Below are 21,738 nucleotides of genomic sequence, written 5' to 3'. Positions count from 1 at the left end.
GAACCAGAGGGGGAGAGCTACGTCAGTAACACCAACAATAATTTAGTGACTGCATTTTATTTATTTATTTATCTAAATATTGGGAATTTATGAGTTCATTTAAATCAATAATGTCAACCGCAAAATTATATTGGGGTGGCCGAAGGGGTGGCCACAGGGGTGGCCAGAGTTTACCGAGGGGTGGCCGTGGCCACCCCTGGCCACCCCTTGGAGGCGCCCCTGTATTCAAACAGCAATAAATTTAGTTAAATTGACATGCTTACATAAAGCATAGTGCAAATATAAATACTCATTTATTGCTAAACAAACAGAAATTGTAGAACATGATGACATCAGTTATATGCAAATTAACCCATGACACAATCTAGCGACTTTTAGCGACTTTTCGGGCAGAGCTTAGCGCCTTTCCGTAGAAAATAGCTGGCAACAGTGGTTGAAAATACTTATAGTCAACACAACATCTCTAGTTTGAGGAATGGCTCTCACCCTGGCTGTGTCCAGAAGCTGCAGCAGCTCGTCTCTGCTGGATGGGTTCAGGGAACAGGACACCCATGTCAGGTGTCCCAGGAACTGTTGTGGCATTCACAAAAAGGTCAAAGGATGTTTCCAGTGAATGCGAGTTGTTTGATATCTTTGTGTGGTCAGACTAACCTTGACCTCCTTCTCCACATAGTCATAGATGAGTCTCTCTGGGTGGATGAGGTAGTCAGGTGGGTAAAGCGGGACGGTGTGAAGGGGTCTGCGGTAAACACTGCCTTTGTCCACCTGTCGCCGGCTAGATTTAGGGAACACTAGGCGCTTTATTGGAGACACGAATCCCTGAGAGAAGAATTGGTGTACAGGAAAAAGCAATACATAAAGTGACATTTAGAAATTAAAGGTGCACTACACTCATCTTTTTATTATCTTTTGGTATATTTTTTTTAATATATTCTTATCCCAGAACCTTGTCCACCGCCAAAACCTAAACTGTTCCCATATAGAAATCTAATATATATGACAATATATCCAAACTAGAAAATTAAATTTCATAAACAAAACTTAATGATGTCTTGAGAAAGTCTAGTGTGAAAGTTTGAAGTAGCTATAAAAATTGAAGTAGTTTTGAAGAAGTTTGAAACAGTTGGTATAGATAGATAAGTACACAAGGGTTAGCAGGTTTCTAGTGGATTGGCATGTTTCTTGTTAGGTGGTTGCTAGGGTGTTCTGAGTGGTTGCTCGGCGGTTGCTAGGGTGTTCTGAGTCATTGCTAAGGGGTTGCTAGGCGGTTGCTATAGGGTGTTCTGAGTGGTTGCTAGGTCGACCACTTAGCTGTTGCTAAACCATTTTTAGATGGTTGCTAGGATGTTCTGAGTGGTTGCTAAGGCATTGCTAGGGTGTTCTAGGTGGTTGCTAGGCAGTTGCTAGAGTGTTCTGAGTGGTTACTAAGGTGTTGATTGGGTGCTCTAGGTGGTTACTAAGGTATTGCTTGGTGGTTGCTAAGGTGTTGCTAGGTGGTTGCTAAGGTGTTCTTGTTCATTGCTAAGGTGTTGCTAGGGGATTGCTAGGGTGTTCTAAGTGGTTGCTAAGGCATTGTTAGGCAGTTGCTATAGTGTTCTGATTGGTTGCTAGGTGGTTGCTAAAGTGTTGCTAGGCAGTTACTATGGTATTCTAGGTCGTTGCTAAGGTGTTGATAGGGTGTTTTGAGTGGTTGCTAGGCGGTTGCTAGAGTCTTCTGAGTGGTTGGTAAGGTATTGCTAAGCAGTTGCCATGGTGTTCTGAGTGGTTTCTAAGGCATTGGTAAGCAAATGCTAAGGTGTTGCTTGGGAGTTCTGGGTGGCTACTAAAGCGTTACAAGACCGTTGCTAAGGTATTCTTGTGATTGCTAAGGTATTCTTTATGGTAAATAAGGTGTTACTGACTGTTGGTAAGGTGTTCTGGGTGATTGCTAGGCAGTTGCTATTGCTAACATAAATTAACATTTTTCTTGAAACAATTTGCATGTTAGCATGGTTCTAGAATGAATTAGCATGTCACTATGTTTCTAGTATAAACTAGCATGTCTTTAGCATGAATTTAGTATGAATTAGCATGTTGCTTGTATGATTAGTATGGATTGGTATAGTATATCCAATTTAAAGTCAATGGCAGTTTTTTACATTGGAAGTCTATGAGACAGTTGCTAGGTCCCGTAACTGGTTGTTAGGGTGTGTCTAGTAAGTTGATAGGTCATCAGTGATTGGCAGATTGGTAATCTGGGTTAAATGAGCCCAACCTTAAGTCTGTATGACAGTCTGGCGGAAGGTTATGAGGTCACAAAGTTTGGTCCAATGTTAAGTCAATAGGACTTTTCTAAAATTGTCAGGACAGATTTCGGAAAACCAGTCGGCTCAGTTGGAAAAGATATAGCAACTTAATTTAGTATAGTTTGAAGGTTTGGAGTTAGTTTGGTGGTTGTAGTATGAACAGGAGATGCATATAGAAATTAGTCTCAGAAGTAGAAGAAGATAGAAGAATAAAATGTTTATGTAGTATAACAGTATGTTGGCTTTCCCAAGCCACCATAATGAAATATATGACATACATGACAAGTTCATATTTGAATTTCACATAAATATGTTATATATGCATTAAATATTTCCCAATGATGGGGCTGCAGCTGGAATGGCATCCGCTGCGTAAAACATATGCTAGATAAGTTGGCGGTTCATTCCACTGTGGCGACCCCAGATTAATTAAGAGACTAAGGCGAAAAGGAAATAAATGAATGAATGAATGCATCATATATTTAAAAATATTGCATTTACATTTACAATTTAGTAACCATTGAAATTTATTACCATTGAAATTGCATATTGTTATATTATATTTTATGTTATATATATATATATATATATATATATATATATATATATATATATATATATATATATATATATATATATATATATATATATATATATATATATATTGCAATATTTTAAAATAAATGTTGCTTATATGATATATTCATTCACTCATTCATTCATTTTCCAATGTGGGGGACATCACTTGGGATTTTTTTTTAAAGAATTACAATTTAACAGGAGCCTAATAATTCTAACCTCATCTGTATATGTAATATGAAACTACAGTAACTCTTCCCAGATCAGAGTTTAAACAGAATCTAAACATACAAACAAATTTCAACCAAAACCTCGCTAACACTGTTATGTATACTTTAAGGTCACTCATTTGATGTCAGATTTGCGAAAGCCTGCTTAAATCTGCTTTCGTGATGATGTAACGTACAATCGGCCAGCTGTTCGAACTGTGACATCATCGTTGAGCCAGCTGTTAAATATGGAAGAGAGATTAGAGACTGTACTGACAGCTTGCTGATTTGTACAGCACTCCCTGTGTGTTTTTGCATGTGTGTGTATGTTCAGTATGGGAATGTGTTGAGCTGGGCATCAATCAAACACCATGTTGATGATGACGGTGTGTGTGTGTTCACACCAGATGTGATTTAATGGGGCTTATCAATCATCCTGACTGCTTTCAGTGAGTTAGTCAAAACGCATTAAATTTAACAGAAGACCAGTCTAAAATAATGAATCAAACACGTCACGATACTCCAGCTTAAATGAAACCCAACCACAACTCCATTACCTTAAGCTACAATGACTATTTTTTTTCCCAGATATGCATAATAAGCAAATCCTTTGAAGATAGCAAGCAGTAATAATTTGCCTCTTGTACTGCTGCGTCCCATGGCTCAGAGGATTTGCTGTTTAATTAGTGACCCAGAAATAGAGTAGAAGCTTAAATATTTGTTCTGTTTTGAGCCACAGTGTTTCTTTGTTTTACATATTTCAAACTTTATTTTTTTTCAAGGGTCATGACTTTATGAATCTAGTTTGCCTTGATGTTTTGACATTTTGAACCAATAAAAATCGAAAAGAATGTGTATATAAAGTTTCAGATCAAAATACCCATCAGATTTTTCATTATACCTTTTACAAGATGCTGTTTTATACTGATTTCCAGCAGGGGGTGGTTTTGTCGTACTATGCCTTTAAGCCGAGTCTTTCCCGCCCACTATTTCTACATGCCTCCTCCCTCAGCTGCGTCAGACAACAGACAGACTTAAAGGAAGAAGGTCTCACGTAGCGTTTGTGAGATACTACAGTAAGAACGTTCGAGGTTACAGAAGTAACCCTTCGTTCCCCGAGGAGGGGAACGGAAGTGCCATGAATGGGAGGATTCGGATCAGAAGCCGCTTATCTGGAGAGTATTGAACGGGCCAATGAATGAAATTAATTGGCAGCGTAAGCTTGCGCAGGTGTGCGACATCTGCAATCATCTCAGCATATAAGCACACCTGAAGCCAGCAGACGCCATCCTTTTAAGCTGAAGAGACTTTCAAACAGCTAAGGGACAGTCATTATGGCGACGGAATATGGCACTTCCGTTCCCCTCCTCGGGGAACGAAGGGTTACTTCTGTAACCTCGAACGTTCCCCTTCGGTTGGGGAACTTCAGTGCCATGAATGGGAGAATATGGAAAGCGCCATAATGACTGCACCTTACCAACACCCCCGATGAGGAGATAGTCAAGCAAGCGTGACGCACCCACATCATGGGGGGCGCGGTCCTCCAACGTGTCCCTGGCCCTAATTTATCCTACTTCAACAGAAGTTTTACGGATTTAGATATATTTTTTGGGAAGTCGTGAGCATCTAGATAATTCTAGGAAATACGACAGTACGTTGGGAAGCGTGCAATCCCGATAGGGAGGACGCTGCGGAGGCCATCCGTTACCCAAGGGGGGGATAGATGGCAGAATTTACCTATGGACTAGCCCTAAAAAGGGGGAGTACGCATAGCAAAGAGTGGTTAGCGGAGAGGGAAGACACGGGTCCGCCCAGGGGGGGGACTTAACCGTGGCGGAATAAGCATATGGGATCGCCTAGTGGGGATCACGCCTAGCAGGCACCTATACCCAAAACGCGGGCTGACCAGCGGGCAGACCTACAACGTAGTGGGCCAGCAAGTGACTCCTCCGCTGAGTCAGTGCTGGGGGCCACGGAGGAATCTGCAGGGCTCACCTGACGGGGAACTTTACTGACAGATAAAAAAGGCGCACGTACCTCCGTGTTAGGGAGAATGGCGCAGCAAGCGTGTTTCAACACCCTACCGAGTTGTCTCCTCAATCACCAAAGGGTTACCTAATACCCTTGAGGAAACCGGCTCCACTCGCAGATTGTAAAACCTTGCAAATGTGTTGGGTGTCGCCCAGCCCGCAGCTCTACAGATGTCTGTTAGAGAGGCGCCGCGTGCACGCGCCCAAGAGGATGCAACGCTCCGAGTGGAGTGTGCACGTACTCCCGGGGGACACGGCTGACCTCGACTCGAATAAGCGAGTGAAATGGCATCCACAATCCAGTGGGATAATCTTTGTTTCGATACGGCACTTCCCTGCTGCCGACCGCCATAACAGACAAAGAGCTGCTCAGATGATCTAAAATTCTGAGTACGGTCCACATAAATGCGCAGAGCGCGAACTGGACAAAGTAAAGAAAGGGCTGGGTCTGCCTCCTCCGGGGGCAGCGCTTGCAGGTTCACTACCTGATCTCTAAAGGGGGTGGTAGGAACCTTGGGCACATAACCGGGGCGGGGTCTCAGGATAACGTGAGAGTAATCCGGCCCGAATTCCAGGCACGAGTCACTGACCGAAAATGCCTCCAGGTCCCCGACCCTCTTGATGGAGGCCAACGCAACCAGCAGAGCTGTCTTCAGGGACAGAAATCTTAGAGATACTGATTCGAGTGGCTCAAAGGGATCGGATCGCAGACTCGTGAGAACGAGGGCGAGATCCCAAGAGGGCATGAGAGGGGGGCGAGATGGATTAATTCGCCTAGCACCCCTAAGGAACTGGATGACCAGGTTATGCTTTCCCACGGTGCCGCCAGCTACCGCGCTATGATAAGCGGAGATGGCGGCCACGTAAACCTTGAGAGTGGAGGGGCGACAGCCTGCTGTCCAACTTCTCTTGAAGGAAAGAGAGCACAACACTAATCTGGCAATTTCGGGGGTCTTCTCTGCGAGAGACGCACCATTCAGTGAATAGACTCCACTTCAGGGCGTAGGCGCGGCTCGTGGAGGGGGCTCTAGCCTGAGTGATGGTATTAACCACCGCAGTCGGTAGGTTACCTAAGTCTTCCTCGCGTCTAGGGACCACACGTGGAGGTTCCAAAGATCGGGGCGAGGGTGCCAGATGGTGCCCTGTCCCTGAGAGAGTAGGTCCTCTCTCAAAGGGATCCGCCAGGGGAGGGCCGTCGCGAGGAGTGAGAGCTCTGATATCCAGGTCCGGTTGGGCCAAAGGGGCGCAACTAGCAGAACCTGTTCCTCGTCCTCCCTGACCTTGCACAGAAACTGCGCGAGCAGGCTCACTGGGGGAAACGCATACTTGCGCATGCCCCGAGGCCAGCTGTGGGCCAGTGCATCCGTGCCGAGAGAGCCCTCGGTCAGGGAAAAAAACAACTGGCAGTGAGCGTTCTCGGGGGAAGCAAACAGATCGATCTGGGCCTCCCCGAATCGCGCCCATATCAGCTGAACAGACTCGGGGTGGAGTCTCCATTCTCCAGGGCGTAACAGCTGTCGTGAGAGCGCATCGGCTGCACGATTGAGCGTGCCTGGGACGTGAATGGCGCGCAGCGATTTCAGCCGCGGGTGACTCCAGAGGAGCAGACGGCGGGCGAGCTGAGACATGCGGCGAGAGCGCATACCCCCCATGCGGTTGATATACGCCGCCGCCGCCGTACTGTCCGTCCTGACCAGCACGTGTTGCTGCTCCAGCACCGGTAAAAAGCGGTGGAGAGCGAGGAACACTGCCAACAGCTCTAGGCGATTGATATGCCAATGCAGCTGGGCACCCTTCCAGAGGCCCGCAGCCGCATGCCCGCGACACACGGCCCCCCAACCCGTGTTGGAAGCGTCTGTTGAAACAACAACATGGCTGGACGCCTGTCCTAGAGGCACACCGGCCTGTAGGAACGAGGGGTCGTTCCAAGGGCTGAGGGCGCGGCGACACAGCGCAGTAACCGAGACCCGGTGTGTGCCCGCGTGCCATGCGCGTCTGGGGACCCGATCGTGAAGCCAGTGCTGAAGTGGTCTCATATGGAGCAACCCGAGCGGCGTGACGGCGGCTGCGGATGCCATATGCCCCAGGAGCCTCTGAAAGAACTTCAGTGGGACCACTAGTTTGCTGTCGAGCTCCCTCAGACAGTTCAGCAACAGGCGAGCGCGTTCCTCGGAGAGGTGCGCTACCATGGTGATCGAGTCCAGCTCCATCCCGAGAAAAGAAATCCTCTGCACGGGGGCGAGTTTGCTCTTTTCTCGGTTGACCTGAAGCCCCAGTAGGCGGAGATGCCGAAGCACCTCGTCCCTGTGCATAATCAATTGCTCCCGCGAGTGGGCTAAAATCAGCCAGTCGTCGAGATAATTGAGTATGCGAATGCCCGCGAGCCGAAGGGGCGCTAGGGCACCCTCCGCGAGTTTGGTGAAGACCCGCGGAGACAGAGAGAGCCCGAAGGGGAGGACCTTGTACTGCCACGCTCGACCCTCGAACGCAAACCGCAGAAATTGGCGGTGGCGTGGAAGAATGGAGACATGGAAATACGCGTCCTTCAGGTCTATGGCTGCAAACCAATCCCGAGGACGAACGCATTGGAGAATGCGCCTCTGCGTGAGCATTCTGAACGGCAGCTTGTGCAGACAGCGGTTCAAAACGCGCAGATCTAGGATTGGCCGTGACCCACCGCTCTTTTTGGGTACGATGAAGTATGGGCTGTAAAACCCACTCTCCATCTCGGCTGGAGGAACCGGCTCGATTGCACCCTTCGCCAGGAGGGCAGCAATCTCCTCTCGCAAGACAGGGGCGGACAGGGGGTTGACCCTGGAGAAATACACGCCCGTAAACTTGGGGGGCCGTTTCGCGAACTGAATCGCGTAACCGAGTCTGATTGTGCGTATGAGCCACCGCGAGGGGCTGGCCCGCGCTAACCAGGCAGGCAGAGCCCTCGCTAATGGAGTCATCGCTACAATCGCTGACGTACCAGCGGTGGGGCAGCGCGGAGTGGGTGTGCTGATCCGGGAAGCACGAGGGTCCCGCGGAAAAGCTGGAGGAGAGCGATTCGCTCTGGCTCCGCACCCTGACTCCGGAGAGGGGGCTGGAGGGCTGAGGGAAGGGAGACCGTCCCCCCAGCGCTCGTGAGCCACTGGCGAAGCACGTAGAGTCTGCGAGCCGGAAGGCAGCGCGTCCCGGACTGGCAGAACTCGTGCAGTCACATCCGGGGAAGGGGAAAAGTGCTCTTTTACTGATGTTTTGGTGGCACTGAAAAGTACCGTTGTAATCGGGGCCCCGCCCTCCAGCGGGGAAAGAGCAAGTTTCCTCTTCTCCGGATGGCCTGTCTCAGGGACGCTTCGCGGTCCGTTTACCGGACTTAACGGCGCCCTGGGCAGGAGGGGCTGCCTGCTTTCGAGGTGAACGCCGCGCCCGCTTGGCCGGAGGCGCAGGCGGGGGCGGGGCAGCACTCGTTGGCGGGCGCCCTCGGCGAGGAACAGCGGAGGTGGATGGCTCGGCGGGCGGAGCGGGCTTACGGCCACGCCGATAGATGACATTGCCCATCGCATCCGACTGCTCTTTCACCGCCTTGAATTCCTGGGTGAATTCACCGACGGTGTCGCCGAACAGGCCAGCCTGGGATATGGGCGAGTCAAGAAAGCGAACTTTGTCAACGTCGCGCATATCGGCCAGGTTTAGCCAGAGGTGGCGTTCCTGAACCACAAGTGTGGACATCGTCCTCCCCAGCGCACACGCGGCGGACTTAGTAGTCCGAAGAGCATAGTCGGTCGCGGTGCGCAGCTCATGTAATAAGCTTGGGTTGGACCCGCCCTCGTGCAGCTCGGCCAGCGCCTGCGCTTGGTAGCGCTGGTAGGTGGCCATCGCGTGCAAAGCAGAAGCAGCCTGGCCCGCAGCCTTATAAGCTCTGGCTCCGAGGGAGGCAGACAACCTACAGGCTTTGGACGGGAGGCGGGGCAAACCCCGCCACGTAGAGGCGCCGCGCGGACAAAGATTGACCGCGATAGCGCGCTCCACTGACGGGATCGCCTCATACCCCCTGGCAGCTCCGCCATCAAGGGCGGTGAGGGCGGAGGCACTCGCAGCACGGGCAGAGAAAGGTGCCCTCCAGGACTGCGTGAGCCTACTGTGCACTTCCGGGAAGAAGGGGACGAGAGGCTTCGAAGGCTTCGCCTTCTGGTCCTCTACGTAGCACCCATCTAGTCGGTCCGGCCGCGGAGCTGGGGGATAAACCATCTCCAACCCCACGGCCGAAGCAGCCCGGGAAAGCACGGCTAACATGTCCGCTTCAGGATCCGATTTGACAGCGCTCACCTGCCCGGAGGGGGCGAGCGGGTCCGGATCTTCGTCGGACAGTGAAAGCCCACCCTCCGATGCCGCGGAGGACATCTGATCTCCGGTGTCAGCGAGTGTGAGAGCTACCATCTGGTTAGACGGATCACTCTCACCACCCGAAGCTTGGATGGAGCGCCGTGAGGAGCGAGAGGTCCGCGAGCCCGTGGGCGGCGGATTAGCTCCCGCTGAAACCCTCAGATCTGCCCGAGCGCCCGCTGCTTTTTTAGAACAGGAGGCAACTGGGGTGGCTCGCTCTCTTGCGAAAGTTAGCCGCGATCTTAGCTGTGCAACGGTCATGGCATCGCAATGACGACATGAACCGCCCGCGAGCACCGCATTAACATGCTGGACCCCCAAACATGCAATGCAGTGATCGTGTCCATCATCCGGAGACAGGAAACCCCCGCATCCAGAAACGCACAGTCGGAGCGCCATCCTGAAAAGGACGTGCTGCACGACTGTGTTGCTCTTTTAGGAAAGTTGCAACTATACGCACCGCTCTGGAGGACCGGACCCAAAGAACCGCAGGCAAGGGAGTAACCCAGCTCGACCGTCTGCCACCGCGAAGACCCACTCTGGACCGGGAGACACACTCGTTCGCTCTGAAGTGCTGATCAGCAAGAGGAACCCTCATCGACTCACTCAGAAAGGATCTGAAGCGAAAAGGATGGCGTCTGCTGGCTTCAGGTGTGCTTATATGCTGAGATGATTGCAGATGTCGCACACCTGCGCAAGCTTACGCTGCCAATTAATTTCATTCATTGGCCCGTTCAATACTCTCCAGATAAGCGGCTTCTGATCCGAATCCTCCCATTCATGGCACTGAAGTTCCCCAACCGAAGGGGAACTAACCTTTACTAATCAGTATTGTGAAGTTGCATTGATGAGTCACACACAATATCGTTACAAAGTTAACACGCGCGCACACACACACACACACACACACACACACACACACACACACACACACACACACACACACACACATACACACGCAGGCAGGCAGACAGGCAGACAGACAGAGCGCGCTTATCTTTGTTAAGGCTAACCTCAGGTACTGTGTGGATATCTGTTATGCTAATGTACAAAATAAACCTAATTTAACTTCCACAAACCGGGATTGAAGCGTCTTCTTTTATAATTGTTCTGACACGCGGCTGTGCTGATGAAGTAAAACTGAAGTAAAACGCTGTAATTAATTACACATATACTCTGTTTTAAAACACTTTAAACATGTGAAACTCACTCTTAATCACATTTGATGATGATTGCTGATCCTAGCGAACAGAACAGAGCTTTTATTCCCGGTTGCTTTGCGTATGTCTGTATGGTCTTGTTGACATATACATGCGACTACCGGAACATGTTAATGCGCGCAGCTGTCAATCAATTCGGTGGGCGGGGGGATCGCACACCTACGTAATGGTGCGGTCGATTTGAAAACAGCTCCAACTGGCCGACCCTTTTTTTGTAGTTAAATTGAAAAAAAAGGACTGGGTGTGTTCATATCACCCCAGTATGACGGTCTATACACTATACCAACACACAGATCTGTCCAAACAGCTTGAAAAGTAGATTTTTTACCATAGGTGCCCTTTAAAACCTCTCATAAAGTGATTTTTGCATAATAGGTTCCCTTTAATAGTTATTTTCAGCATATATTTATTTATTTTTTCCACAATAAAACATTATTGGCATTAAGACATTCCTTGTCATGCCTGCTTTATTGTGAACAACACTCTGTGTGGCAGTGATGGTGTTGCTTACAGTGTAGAGCCAGTAACGTTCAGACTGTAGTTGTCTGTGGGAAATCCCTTGAGTGTATGTTTGTGTTTTTACTGCAGCCAGAGAGCTTCTGTCCTCCGAGACGAGGCTTTTCGAGGTGTGGCCTAGCATTATAATCTCTACAAAATAAGTGCCCAGTGAAATGCATATTGCTATACACTATAGTGTAAATAAATCCAATCATTAAACGCTTTATAACCACTATGCAATTCCTTTACAATAATAACAGAATATTATTTTAAAAAGCTCTAATACAGGCATGTTTAGATAAATAATTAATTTATGGTTTATTTAAAAAGACAGCAAATTCAGCAAATAATAATTTTCATGAAAATAAAAAATAAATTGTATGATGGCTTATTCTTTTATAAATGTATGTTGCTTCATTTTTACTTGATGATAATAATAATAATAATAATAATAATAATAATAATAATAATTCCTTACATTTATATAGAGCTTTTTGTTTCCACCTGGATGACGTGATGACAGCCATATTTCGCCAGACTGCACACCACACACCAGCTGATTGGTGGAGAGGAGACCAATCAGGAGTGATGAAGCCATATATGATATGGGGATGGTTTGGAGACCATGATAGACAGAGACCAGTGGGCAAATTTGGTGAGGATGCCAGGGTTAAACCCCTACTTGATTTTTATCGACACGCTGAGTTAGGAGCTCTCTCACAGCGCTCACTGAGCAGTATAGAGACCCCATCAATATACTGGGGCGTTAGGACCCACAGAGACTGCAGGTTGGGCGCCCCCTGTTGGCCTGACTAACACCACTTCCGGCGGCAACCTAGCTTTTCCATGTGTACATAAATGGATCTGTTACTTTGAATGATGATAGAACATTATTTCACCCATATTTTGACAATTTTTTTCCACATTAGTTATTTGAAACATTAAAAGCAGGCCCTTTACTTGCATTTAATGTTTAAAAAAATGCACTTTTGATTTATTGCGGAATTCAAATGTGGACGTCTCATATTTGTCATGTTTTTGTATAAAATTTATTTTTATAATATTCTGTAAACTACTAATGGCATTTATTTCGTCTTTTAAATTAAACAGAGGACATTTTGCTTTTGTATAAAATAGCAAAAACAACAAAATAGAAAGTAAATAGTAAATATTTTAACTTCAGAATAGTTAAGAAAGCAATATTTAGGGAAATAACCCTAATTTCTTTTAAATCACAGCAAATGAACTGTCATTGTCTGAAAAAAAGGTAAAAATCTAAATTTTTGGTTACACTTTATTTTAAGGTGTCCTTTTTACACTTTTTACACTAGTTCTGTTATTGTATTATTGTTCTTATATACAATAATTATAAGAAATTCATGTATGCACAATTACATGCAACTAACCATAAAACTAACCCACATTCTAACCCTATGATAAGTTAATGTAATTAATTAATATTACTCACGTTGTTGCCAAATATTTCCAATGAAAAGTAGCTAAAGCCTGCCCGAAAAGTAGCTAAATGTTGTCAGATGAGGTCGCACACTAATTTTCATATCAGGTAGTATCTGACAAGCGTAAGCCCATGATGTCTCTACTCTCTGAGGTGCCGTGTATTACATTGTATTAAAAAGATTACATCTATGTAGTATACAAAATAATTAATGTTTTCTCAAACTGACTCATTGCCATCTCAGCAAAAACATTATTAGAAATATGTCCATTTAGATTTGTATGAAAAATATAGTTGCCTGTGTGTAAAAGTAATACACTTTTTGATAAGATTTTTTTTTTATTTTTAAATATAACACTGATAATGAACAGTGACATTAAACAATCACAGCTTGTGCACTTACTCTTTTTAACTTGTGAAATTAACACATTTGTGAAAGTGACAACAATTATAGCAATTTATTGCTACTTAAATTACCAGCGATTGTACATGTTAACAAATATAAGTAAATTAACAGTTAAAAAAAAAAAAAAACAATCTGAGCTAGCAATTTACTCTACTGCAGTGTTTCTCAACTGGTGGATCGCAGGAACATTTTCAGTGGGTCGCGGAGTGTGTGGTCAAAAAAACAAAAAAAGTTTTTTTTTGTTTTTTTTTTTTACCTATTTTGCATATATCTGACTTTTATTTTGAAATGCGCACACGACAGCCATACCGTTTAACATGTGAAATTTCATTTAATTATAGCAACAAATATGTCGAAGCGCAAGTATAACCTCGAATATGCAAAGTGTGGATTTACATATATTGATGACAAAAAAGGCTTAACACCTGCTCTCACTACATATGACATCCCAGTTGCAAGGACAAACCTGTATACTATTTTCAAAGATGACTCCAATAGCTGAGGGCATCGCTCACAAAAGTGCCTAACATCTTCATGTTCAAGTACAGGCACTTCCGGAATCTTACTATGCTCACCGTGTAGCAAAGGCCAAGAAAGCCCACACAATAGCAGAAGAGCAAATAACTGGTGATTATTATAAAAATGGTTATGATTATTTAAAAATTTTTACTTAAATTTGCAGATTTGTTCTGTTCAACAGGATCAGTGTTAACGGTTCAGTTTAGTTAATGGTAATTTAACTTTTCCGTACCCTAATCATTGTTTACAGTATTTGACGTTTCTACTCTGTATTATTACTATAATTTGATACATTTTTTTAAATGACAGAGATAAAGTATTGTTTATTTGTAAGTCTTGGTAATTTTCCATCACTACTTGTGTATGTTAATAAATAAATACTGAATTATAGTTCCTAAAATTATATTATAGTTCCTAAAAATTTGGGTCGCGGCTTGATGACCATGTAAAAATGTGGCCAAACCAGTTGAGAACCACTGCTGTAATGGGGAAAACCTGCAGGCACTGCTCTTTTGAGTCACTTTTTAAAAATTGCTAAGTAGCCAAATTAATTTTAAAAATTGCTACATCTATTGCTAGGTGCTTTCTGAAAAAAAAGTTGCTACGTTAGTACGAAATGTTGCTAAATCTAACAAAATAAAACAAAATTGCTCAGTTGACAACACTGACTACTCAGTAAATACTGAAAACAACGCAAAAATAAAGTGTAACCAAATATTTTGATTTGAAATTTGGAAGTAATTTGATCAGAACAACACAAATACCATTTTACTCGAATATACACCTAATTAAAAAATAACCCAGAGAAATTCATAATTTTCAGGTCAGCTGAGATATGCTGTGTGAACTAACAAACTGCGTAACCGGCACAAAGTTATCAGCCGCAGGTACACATATACACAGTATGCATAAACAGACGAGGTCACATGATGCAGTTTACAGACAATGAACACACCAAAACAAACACACATTTAAATGAACATAGTTTCGCCATATATAACCATACAGAAGACTTACCTTCTTGGTTCGCTTGGGATCATAGTCCATTTTGACCAGCCCGATGGCTGGCTGTGCGCAAGTGTGTGTGTTTTTGTGTGTCTCTATGTAGGACAGGCCCAATCTCCACTCAGCCCTGTGGAGCCAGGAAACACACTTCCTGCACAGGAAACTCCACCAGAGACTCTGATCTGAATCCTCTGCACCTCCATTCTCAAAGCACTGATAACACACACACACACACACACACACACACACACACACACACACACACACACACACACACACACACACACACACACACACACACACACGCACACACACACACACACACCACTGAATAATACCTTGGCACTAAGTAGAAGTAAGCTGTGTCTCTTCACACAAATTACACCGTGTAAAAGTACCTAAACCACAAATTTATGAAGCAGAACTAAACTAAATTCTAAAGTCCCTCAGCCAGTTATTGAAATGTTATGTCTTTTTCCCGTTCAAAATAAATTTCAAAAGTTTAGTATCATATTTTATTTAATTCATATTAAATAAAAAGCGAACAAGCAAAATGACTAAGACAACAATGGCTGTGAAAAAAAAAACTATTTTTTTTATGATTGCTCACACACTAAAATTAAACTTTTCCCACAATTAGCAAAACCTAACACTTAAGGAGCAAAACACAAGGCCAGTTCTGCACAACTTTAACATTGTCAGTTTCATAGTATTTGCAAAACATTACACACATCGATTGCAAACACTAAACACACTTGGATGCTTTTGACACAAATATTTTTCATAATGGAATTTCCTTGCAATTTCAAAGCAAAGGCCTTCAAATGAACTAACACATGAACCATAGGTTAAACACAGCCATCAGGTGTGCACAAACTGCTGCAAAACTGTAGACACACCAATCAGTTAGAACCACGATAAAAAAGAAAGAGGTATTAAATATTACTCTTCAATAAACATGTTTACAGTAGTATAGCTATAAATATTACTCTTCAATAAACATGTTTACAGAAGTATAGCTATAAATATTACTCTTCAATAAACATGTTTACAGTAGAATAGCTATAAATATTACTCTTCAATAAACATGTTTACAGTAGTATAGCTATAAATATTACTCTTCAATAAACATGTTTACGGTAGTATAGCTATAAATATTACTCTTTAATAAACATGTTTACAGTAGTATAGCTATAAATATTACTCTTCAATAAACATGTTTACAGTAGTATAGCTATAAATATTACTCTTCAATAAACATGTTTACAGTAGTATAGCTATAAATATTACTCTTTAATAAATATGTTTACAGTAGTAAAGTTTTGAATATTATTCTTCATTAAATATGTTTATAGTAGTATAGCTATAAATATTACTCTTCAATAAACATGTTTACAGTAGTATAGCTATGAATATTACCCTTCAATAAACGTTTACAGTAGTATAGCTATAAATATTACTCTTCAATAAACATGTTTACAGTAGTATAGCTATAAATATTACTCTGCAATAAACATGTTTACAGTAGTATAGCTATACATATTACTCTTCAATAAACATGTTTACAGTAGTATAGCTATAAATATTACTCTTCAATAAACATGTTTACAGTAGTATAGCTATAAATATTACTCTTCAATAAACATGTTTACAGTAGTATAGCTATAAATATTACTCTTCAATAAACATGTTTACAGTAGTATAGCTATAAATATTACTCTTTAATAAACATGTTTACAGTAGTATAGCTATAAATATTACTCTTCAATAAACATGTTTATAGTAGTATAGCTATAAATATTACACTTTAATAAATATGTTTACAGTAGTATAGCTATGAATATTATTCTTCATTAAATATGTTTATAGTAGTATAGCTATAAATATTACTCTTCAATAAATATGTTAACAGTAGTATAGCTATGAATATTACCCTTCAATAAACGTTTACAGTAGTATAGCTATAAATATTACTCTTCAATACACATGTTTACAGTAGTATAGCTATAAATATTACTCTTCAATAAATATGTTTACAGTAGTATAGCTATACATATTACTCTTCAATAAATATGTTTACAGTAGTATAGCTATACATATTACTCTTCAATAAACATGTTTACAGTACTATAGCTATAAATATTACTCTTCAATAAACATGTTTACAGTAGTATAGCTATAAATATTACTCTTCAATAAATATATTTACAGTAGTATAGCTATGAATATTATTCTTCATTAAATATGTTTACAGTAGTATAGCTATAAATATTACTCTTCAATAAATATGTTTACAGTAGTATAGCTATAAATATTCTTCAATAAACATGTTTACAGTAGTATAGCTATAAATATTACTCTACAATAAATATGTTTACAGTAGTATAGCTATAAATATTACTCTTCAATAAACATGTTTACAGTAGTATAGCTATAAATATTACTCTTCAATAAACATGTTTACAGTAGTATAGCTATAAATATTACTCTTCAATAAACATGTTTACAGTAGTATAGCTATAAACATTACTCTTCAATAAACATGTTTACAGTAGTCTAGTTATAAATATTACTCTTCAATAAACATGTTTACAGTAGTATAGCTATACATATTACTCTTCAATAAACATGTTTACAGTAGTATAGCTATAAATATTACTCTTCAATAAACATGTTTACAGTAGTATAGCTATAAATATTACTCTTCAATAAACATGTTTACAGTAGTATAGCTATAAATATTACTCTTCAATAAATACACGCTTACACGCTCTTCAATAAATATGTTTACAGTAGTATAGCTACGAATATTATTCTTCATTACATATGTTTACAGTAGTATAGCTATAAACATTATTCTTAAATAAATATGTTTACAGTAAACATTATTCTTCAATAAATATGTTTACAGTAGTATAGCTATAAATATTACTCTTCAGTAATCTTGTTTACAGTAGTATAGCTATAAATATTACTCTTCAATAAACATGTTTACAGTAGTATAGCTGTAAATATTACTCTTCAATAAACATGTTTACAGTAGTATAGCTATAAATATTACACTTCAATAAACATGTTTACAGTAGTATAGCTATAAATATTACTCTTCAATAAACATGTTTACAGTAGTATAGCTATAAATGTTACTCTTCAATAAACATGTTTACAGTAGTATAGCTATAAATGTTACTCTTCAATAAACATGTTTACAGTAGTATAGCTATAAATATTACTCTTCAATAAACATGTTTACAGTAGTATAGCTATAAATATTACTCTTCAATAAACATGTTTACAGTAGTATAGCTATAAATATTACTCTTCAATAAACATGTTTACAGTAGTATAGCTATAAATATTACTCTTCAATAAACATGTTTACAGTAGTAAAGCTATACATATTACTCTTCAATAAACATGTTTACAGTAGTATAGCTATAAATATTACACTTTAATAAACATGTTTACAGTAGTATAGCTATAAGTATTACTCTTTAATAAATATCGAGGGCAATGTCGCAGTACGAACGGGGAAGTACGAAAGGGGGAAAGATTGGTAAACAGGAGACAGTGGATGGGAATTTTTTTTTTATATTGATATACATCACCAGAAAGCTAAATAAATATGCTTTACATCTGTTGTATGGTTTGTTAGCACAAGGCAATATTTTGCTGTCAGTCTATCACTGTTTGGTGAATACAGTATGTTCATGTACCTTATATCAATATTTCTCAGACCCAGATTATTTCAGTATTAATTAGTTAGAAATTATATGAGTGTTTAATATTGATTACAGCAGTGTGTAAATGATACAAACAGATTTATCTTGAATGAAGCGTGTGTGTTCTGTATGTTGTCAAAATTGTGTTTTGTTATAATGTTGTAAAGTTTTGAATGAAATATTTCATTTTGCAAAAGAACTGATGTGTTTAAAATAAGCCTTCATTTCAAAATTGTACTTAAACAATCAGAAAAAAAAAACTGTAATAATGCATACAATTTTCCATTTTTGGCAAAAAAAAAAAAAAAAAGAAATATAAAGAATGAATAAATATTTATCATACTAGAATAGTTTTGGAAGGCCAAAATCACTGGAAGTAACATCAACTATTGCACATCAATGGTGTGTCAGTGTCTATACAACAGATCAACATGTTACAGTGACAATAAAATAAAGGAGGAAATTGTAAATATTGTTGTGGCTTCTTGAGTAAAAGAAATACTACGACAGCTGGGTTTAAGCGATTTGTTGTATCCAAAAATACCTATTACATATGCTGGGCAGTGCACAAAACAGTATGTGAGCTGAGAACTATTGTCTGATTTAGTCACAATTCATCGTATAGCAGCCAAAAAGTACTTGGATCACTTCCTGTAAGATTGTGAAGTGTGCGTCTGTTGGGCACCTTCTACACATACACCTGCTATCCCATGAGGTTGCAGAAGAGGACTGCTAAGTTATATGGTAAATTATTTCATTTATACTACACACATTAATTGTATGTTCAACATAAGGTGACACTTTAGTTTAAGTACCAATTCCCACTATTACCTAATGGCTTTTTACCTAAGATATTGACTGTTGATAGTACTTATAAAGTATGATCTTATTCTATATCTAATCCTAATGCCCAAACCCAACTACTGCCTTATTAACTAGTAATAAGCAGCTAATAAAGTATGATCAAACAGACTTTTGAAATTGTCATCTAGAAACCAAAAGGTGATGTCATTGGCCCATGAACTTGTCCTGCTGGTCAAACTATCTCATAACAGAAGGCAATTCAATCATATCTTAACATTAAAACAGCGCTCACAAAGTTATTAATCAATATATCAACTTTTTTTTGCATTCTCGGTAGCAATGGAAATGAAAAATGTAAAACAGAAAATAAGTTAGGACCATTGTTATTGTTTACATTCTTCAAAATTTACAATTATGAGTTATCAGATGTAAAATCAAACTGAACACTATACAAATCTCAGTTGCAATCACACAAATATTCATTATCTTTTATTCTCAGATTTAAGCTAAGTCACTTTTTTGTTTTCTGTAACAAAATGTTTCAGTGCATCTTTACAGCAAACATTTATGAGTCACAAGTGTTACGTAAATGCAAATGGGTAGCCGATTAACAGTGCTGCATGAGGCAACAGCAAATGGCTGTAAATTGCCAGCAAACGAGCAGCAGCGATGACAGAAACCACTGTGAGCAGCAAAATGGCTGCAAATGGTAAACAAATAACAAGGCACAGCACTGAGATTACAGTTGTAAGTTGTCAGACTTTCTTGGTTTTCTCCCAAGTACACATTTACATTTTTTAAACATACAGTACTGCATGAATGGTAGAAATTAGTATTTGCTAGCTAACTGTGGTAGCATCTGGTGTACATTTTAGGACATCCTCATACCTCCACTTTTGTCTAAAACGTATCAAGTCTTTTACTCCATCTGGGGTGGAGTATCAGGTGTAGTTAAATGTGCAGTAACTCCCCCCATCCATTAAGGTAATACATCAGAGAAGGTTCATTTATGGCCTAAGGGTTAGGGAGTTTGAACTGTAATTGGAAGGTCAATTTCTAGGAATTAAAGATGGTGGAGTGAAAGAATTGCACTCTCCCCATCTTTGAAACCCAGCTGAGGTGCCCCTAAGCAAGCCACCAAGCCTGTAACTGCTCCCTAGACGCACTGCTCCAGGTTCACTGTGTGTTTGTGTTTGCGCTTTCACTCCTCACTCAAAATGGATGGGTTAAAAGCAGAGGACCAATTTCGAGTATGGGTTAATGCAAACAAAACAAGGTTCACTTTACTGATACGGAGAAAGAGAAACTGTAACATTCTATTTGGAACATTCCTATATAATTTAAACTCCACACTGTAATTTAGGAGAAACTGAAAAAGGAGAAACTCAGCTTTTGACCTTAGCTACAGCAGCTCAGCCGTCAATGATACTCGCAGTGACTGCAAGCACCACTGGGTGTCAGTGTTTACCAGCACTTGTGTTTCAATGGGAGTGGCACTTCAACGTGAGGCTCCTCTGTGTGAGGATGGCAGAAAGCTAACTAATTATCACCTGCAGAGAGACGACATGCTTACACACTGGCATGAGCTGGACAGAAAACCACTAAATATCCTATATATTTATATAAAGGGATTAATATGACATCTATTTTACCGTTGTTTAAATGCAAGAGTTGCCGATTGTAGAAGCCTGAACAGTTTGACATACAACACCTCACCCTCTGATGAACAGTATACCTGAGAAATTTAATGAAACTTCCTCAAGAATTGTTCCTAATGTTATGCAGAAGTGTGCAGACTGTCAGAGAAACTGTGCTGGATTGGTCTGGATCATTAAACAGCCCAGGGGAACATGCTAGTAGCTCGGTTTAAGGAGGAACAGATCACATAAGCCCAATGCCATACTGGGACAGCCTCCAAGAAGAGCCTGGAAATCAATGGAAGATGATCTGGGCTGTAGGGGACGCTGAGGAGTATGATATGTGAACTGATGGGTTTAAAGTCATTGTGAAATCAAAACTGATCTCACTGTGTATTTCTCAATACACATTAGTGGTCTTATTGTGAATGATAAGACTTTAATTTGCAGATGATGTCACCAAGGTTATGAAGATTGGGAAAATATTGTTATCAAATAGCTTGCTAGTATGTCCATATTGAAGCCAGTAATGTGATGATGGTAATCAATACTATATGAAAACTGTAAACTATAATAATAATGCACTATACACACTAAAAAGGAAGCATTAGCATTGGGGTTTGATACTCAAGGTTGAATTTGACCTTCATGCTCTGATTAAAACACCCTGTAAGAACTGAGACCTGCATTACTCACATTTAGATTAGGTTGTTTTCATTTAGTTTTTTTGTATTCTTGCCTTATTCTACAAATATATATATATATATATATATATATATATATATATATATATATATATATATATATATATATATATATATATATATATATATATATGTGTGTGTGTGTGTGTGTACTGTATACTTATTAGCTTTCATTATGTAAATATATACATATGTATATATATATATATATTTATATATATATATATATATATATATATATATATATATATATATATATTATAATAATAAAATATAATAAATAAATATAATAA

General features: G+C 40.8%; 1 protein-coding gene across 2 annotated transcripts in view; it reads right to left on the bottom strand.

Moving 5' to 3' along the window:
* Nucleotides 1-14,655, bottom strand: part of ccm2l (CCM2 like scaffold protein) — a 46,511-nt gene extending 31,856 nt beyond the window's left edge. For both annotated transcript variants that reach the window (XM_073939835.1, XM_692004.9), the window contains exons 1-3: nucleotides 14,591-14,655; nucleotides 652-819; nucleotides 487-570 (exon numbers count right to left, since the gene is read on the bottom strand). Coding sequence is in view for 1 of the 2 variants with exons in the window: in XM_692004.9 (XP_697096.5) it covers nucleotides 487-570; nucleotides 652-819; nucleotides 14,591-14,620 (282 nt within the window). In the remaining variant the exon portion in view is untranslated. The remainder of the gene's footprint in view (nucleotides 1-486; nucleotides 571-651; nucleotides 820-14,590) is intronic.
* Nucleotides 14,656-21,738: the final 7,083 nt, after the last annotated feature.

The sequence above is a fragment of the Danio rerio genome, chromosome 23 (genome assembly GCF_049306965.1).
Source record: "Danio rerio strain Tuebingen ecotype United States chromosome 23, GRCz12tu, whole genome shotgun sequence".
Classification (NCBI taxonomy): domain Eukaryota; kingdom Metazoa; phylum Chordata; class Actinopteri; order Cypriniformes; family Danionidae; genus Danio; species Danio rerio.
Note: the sequence above shows the minus strand (reverse complement) of the source record. Positions and strands in the feature narration are given on the sequence as shown.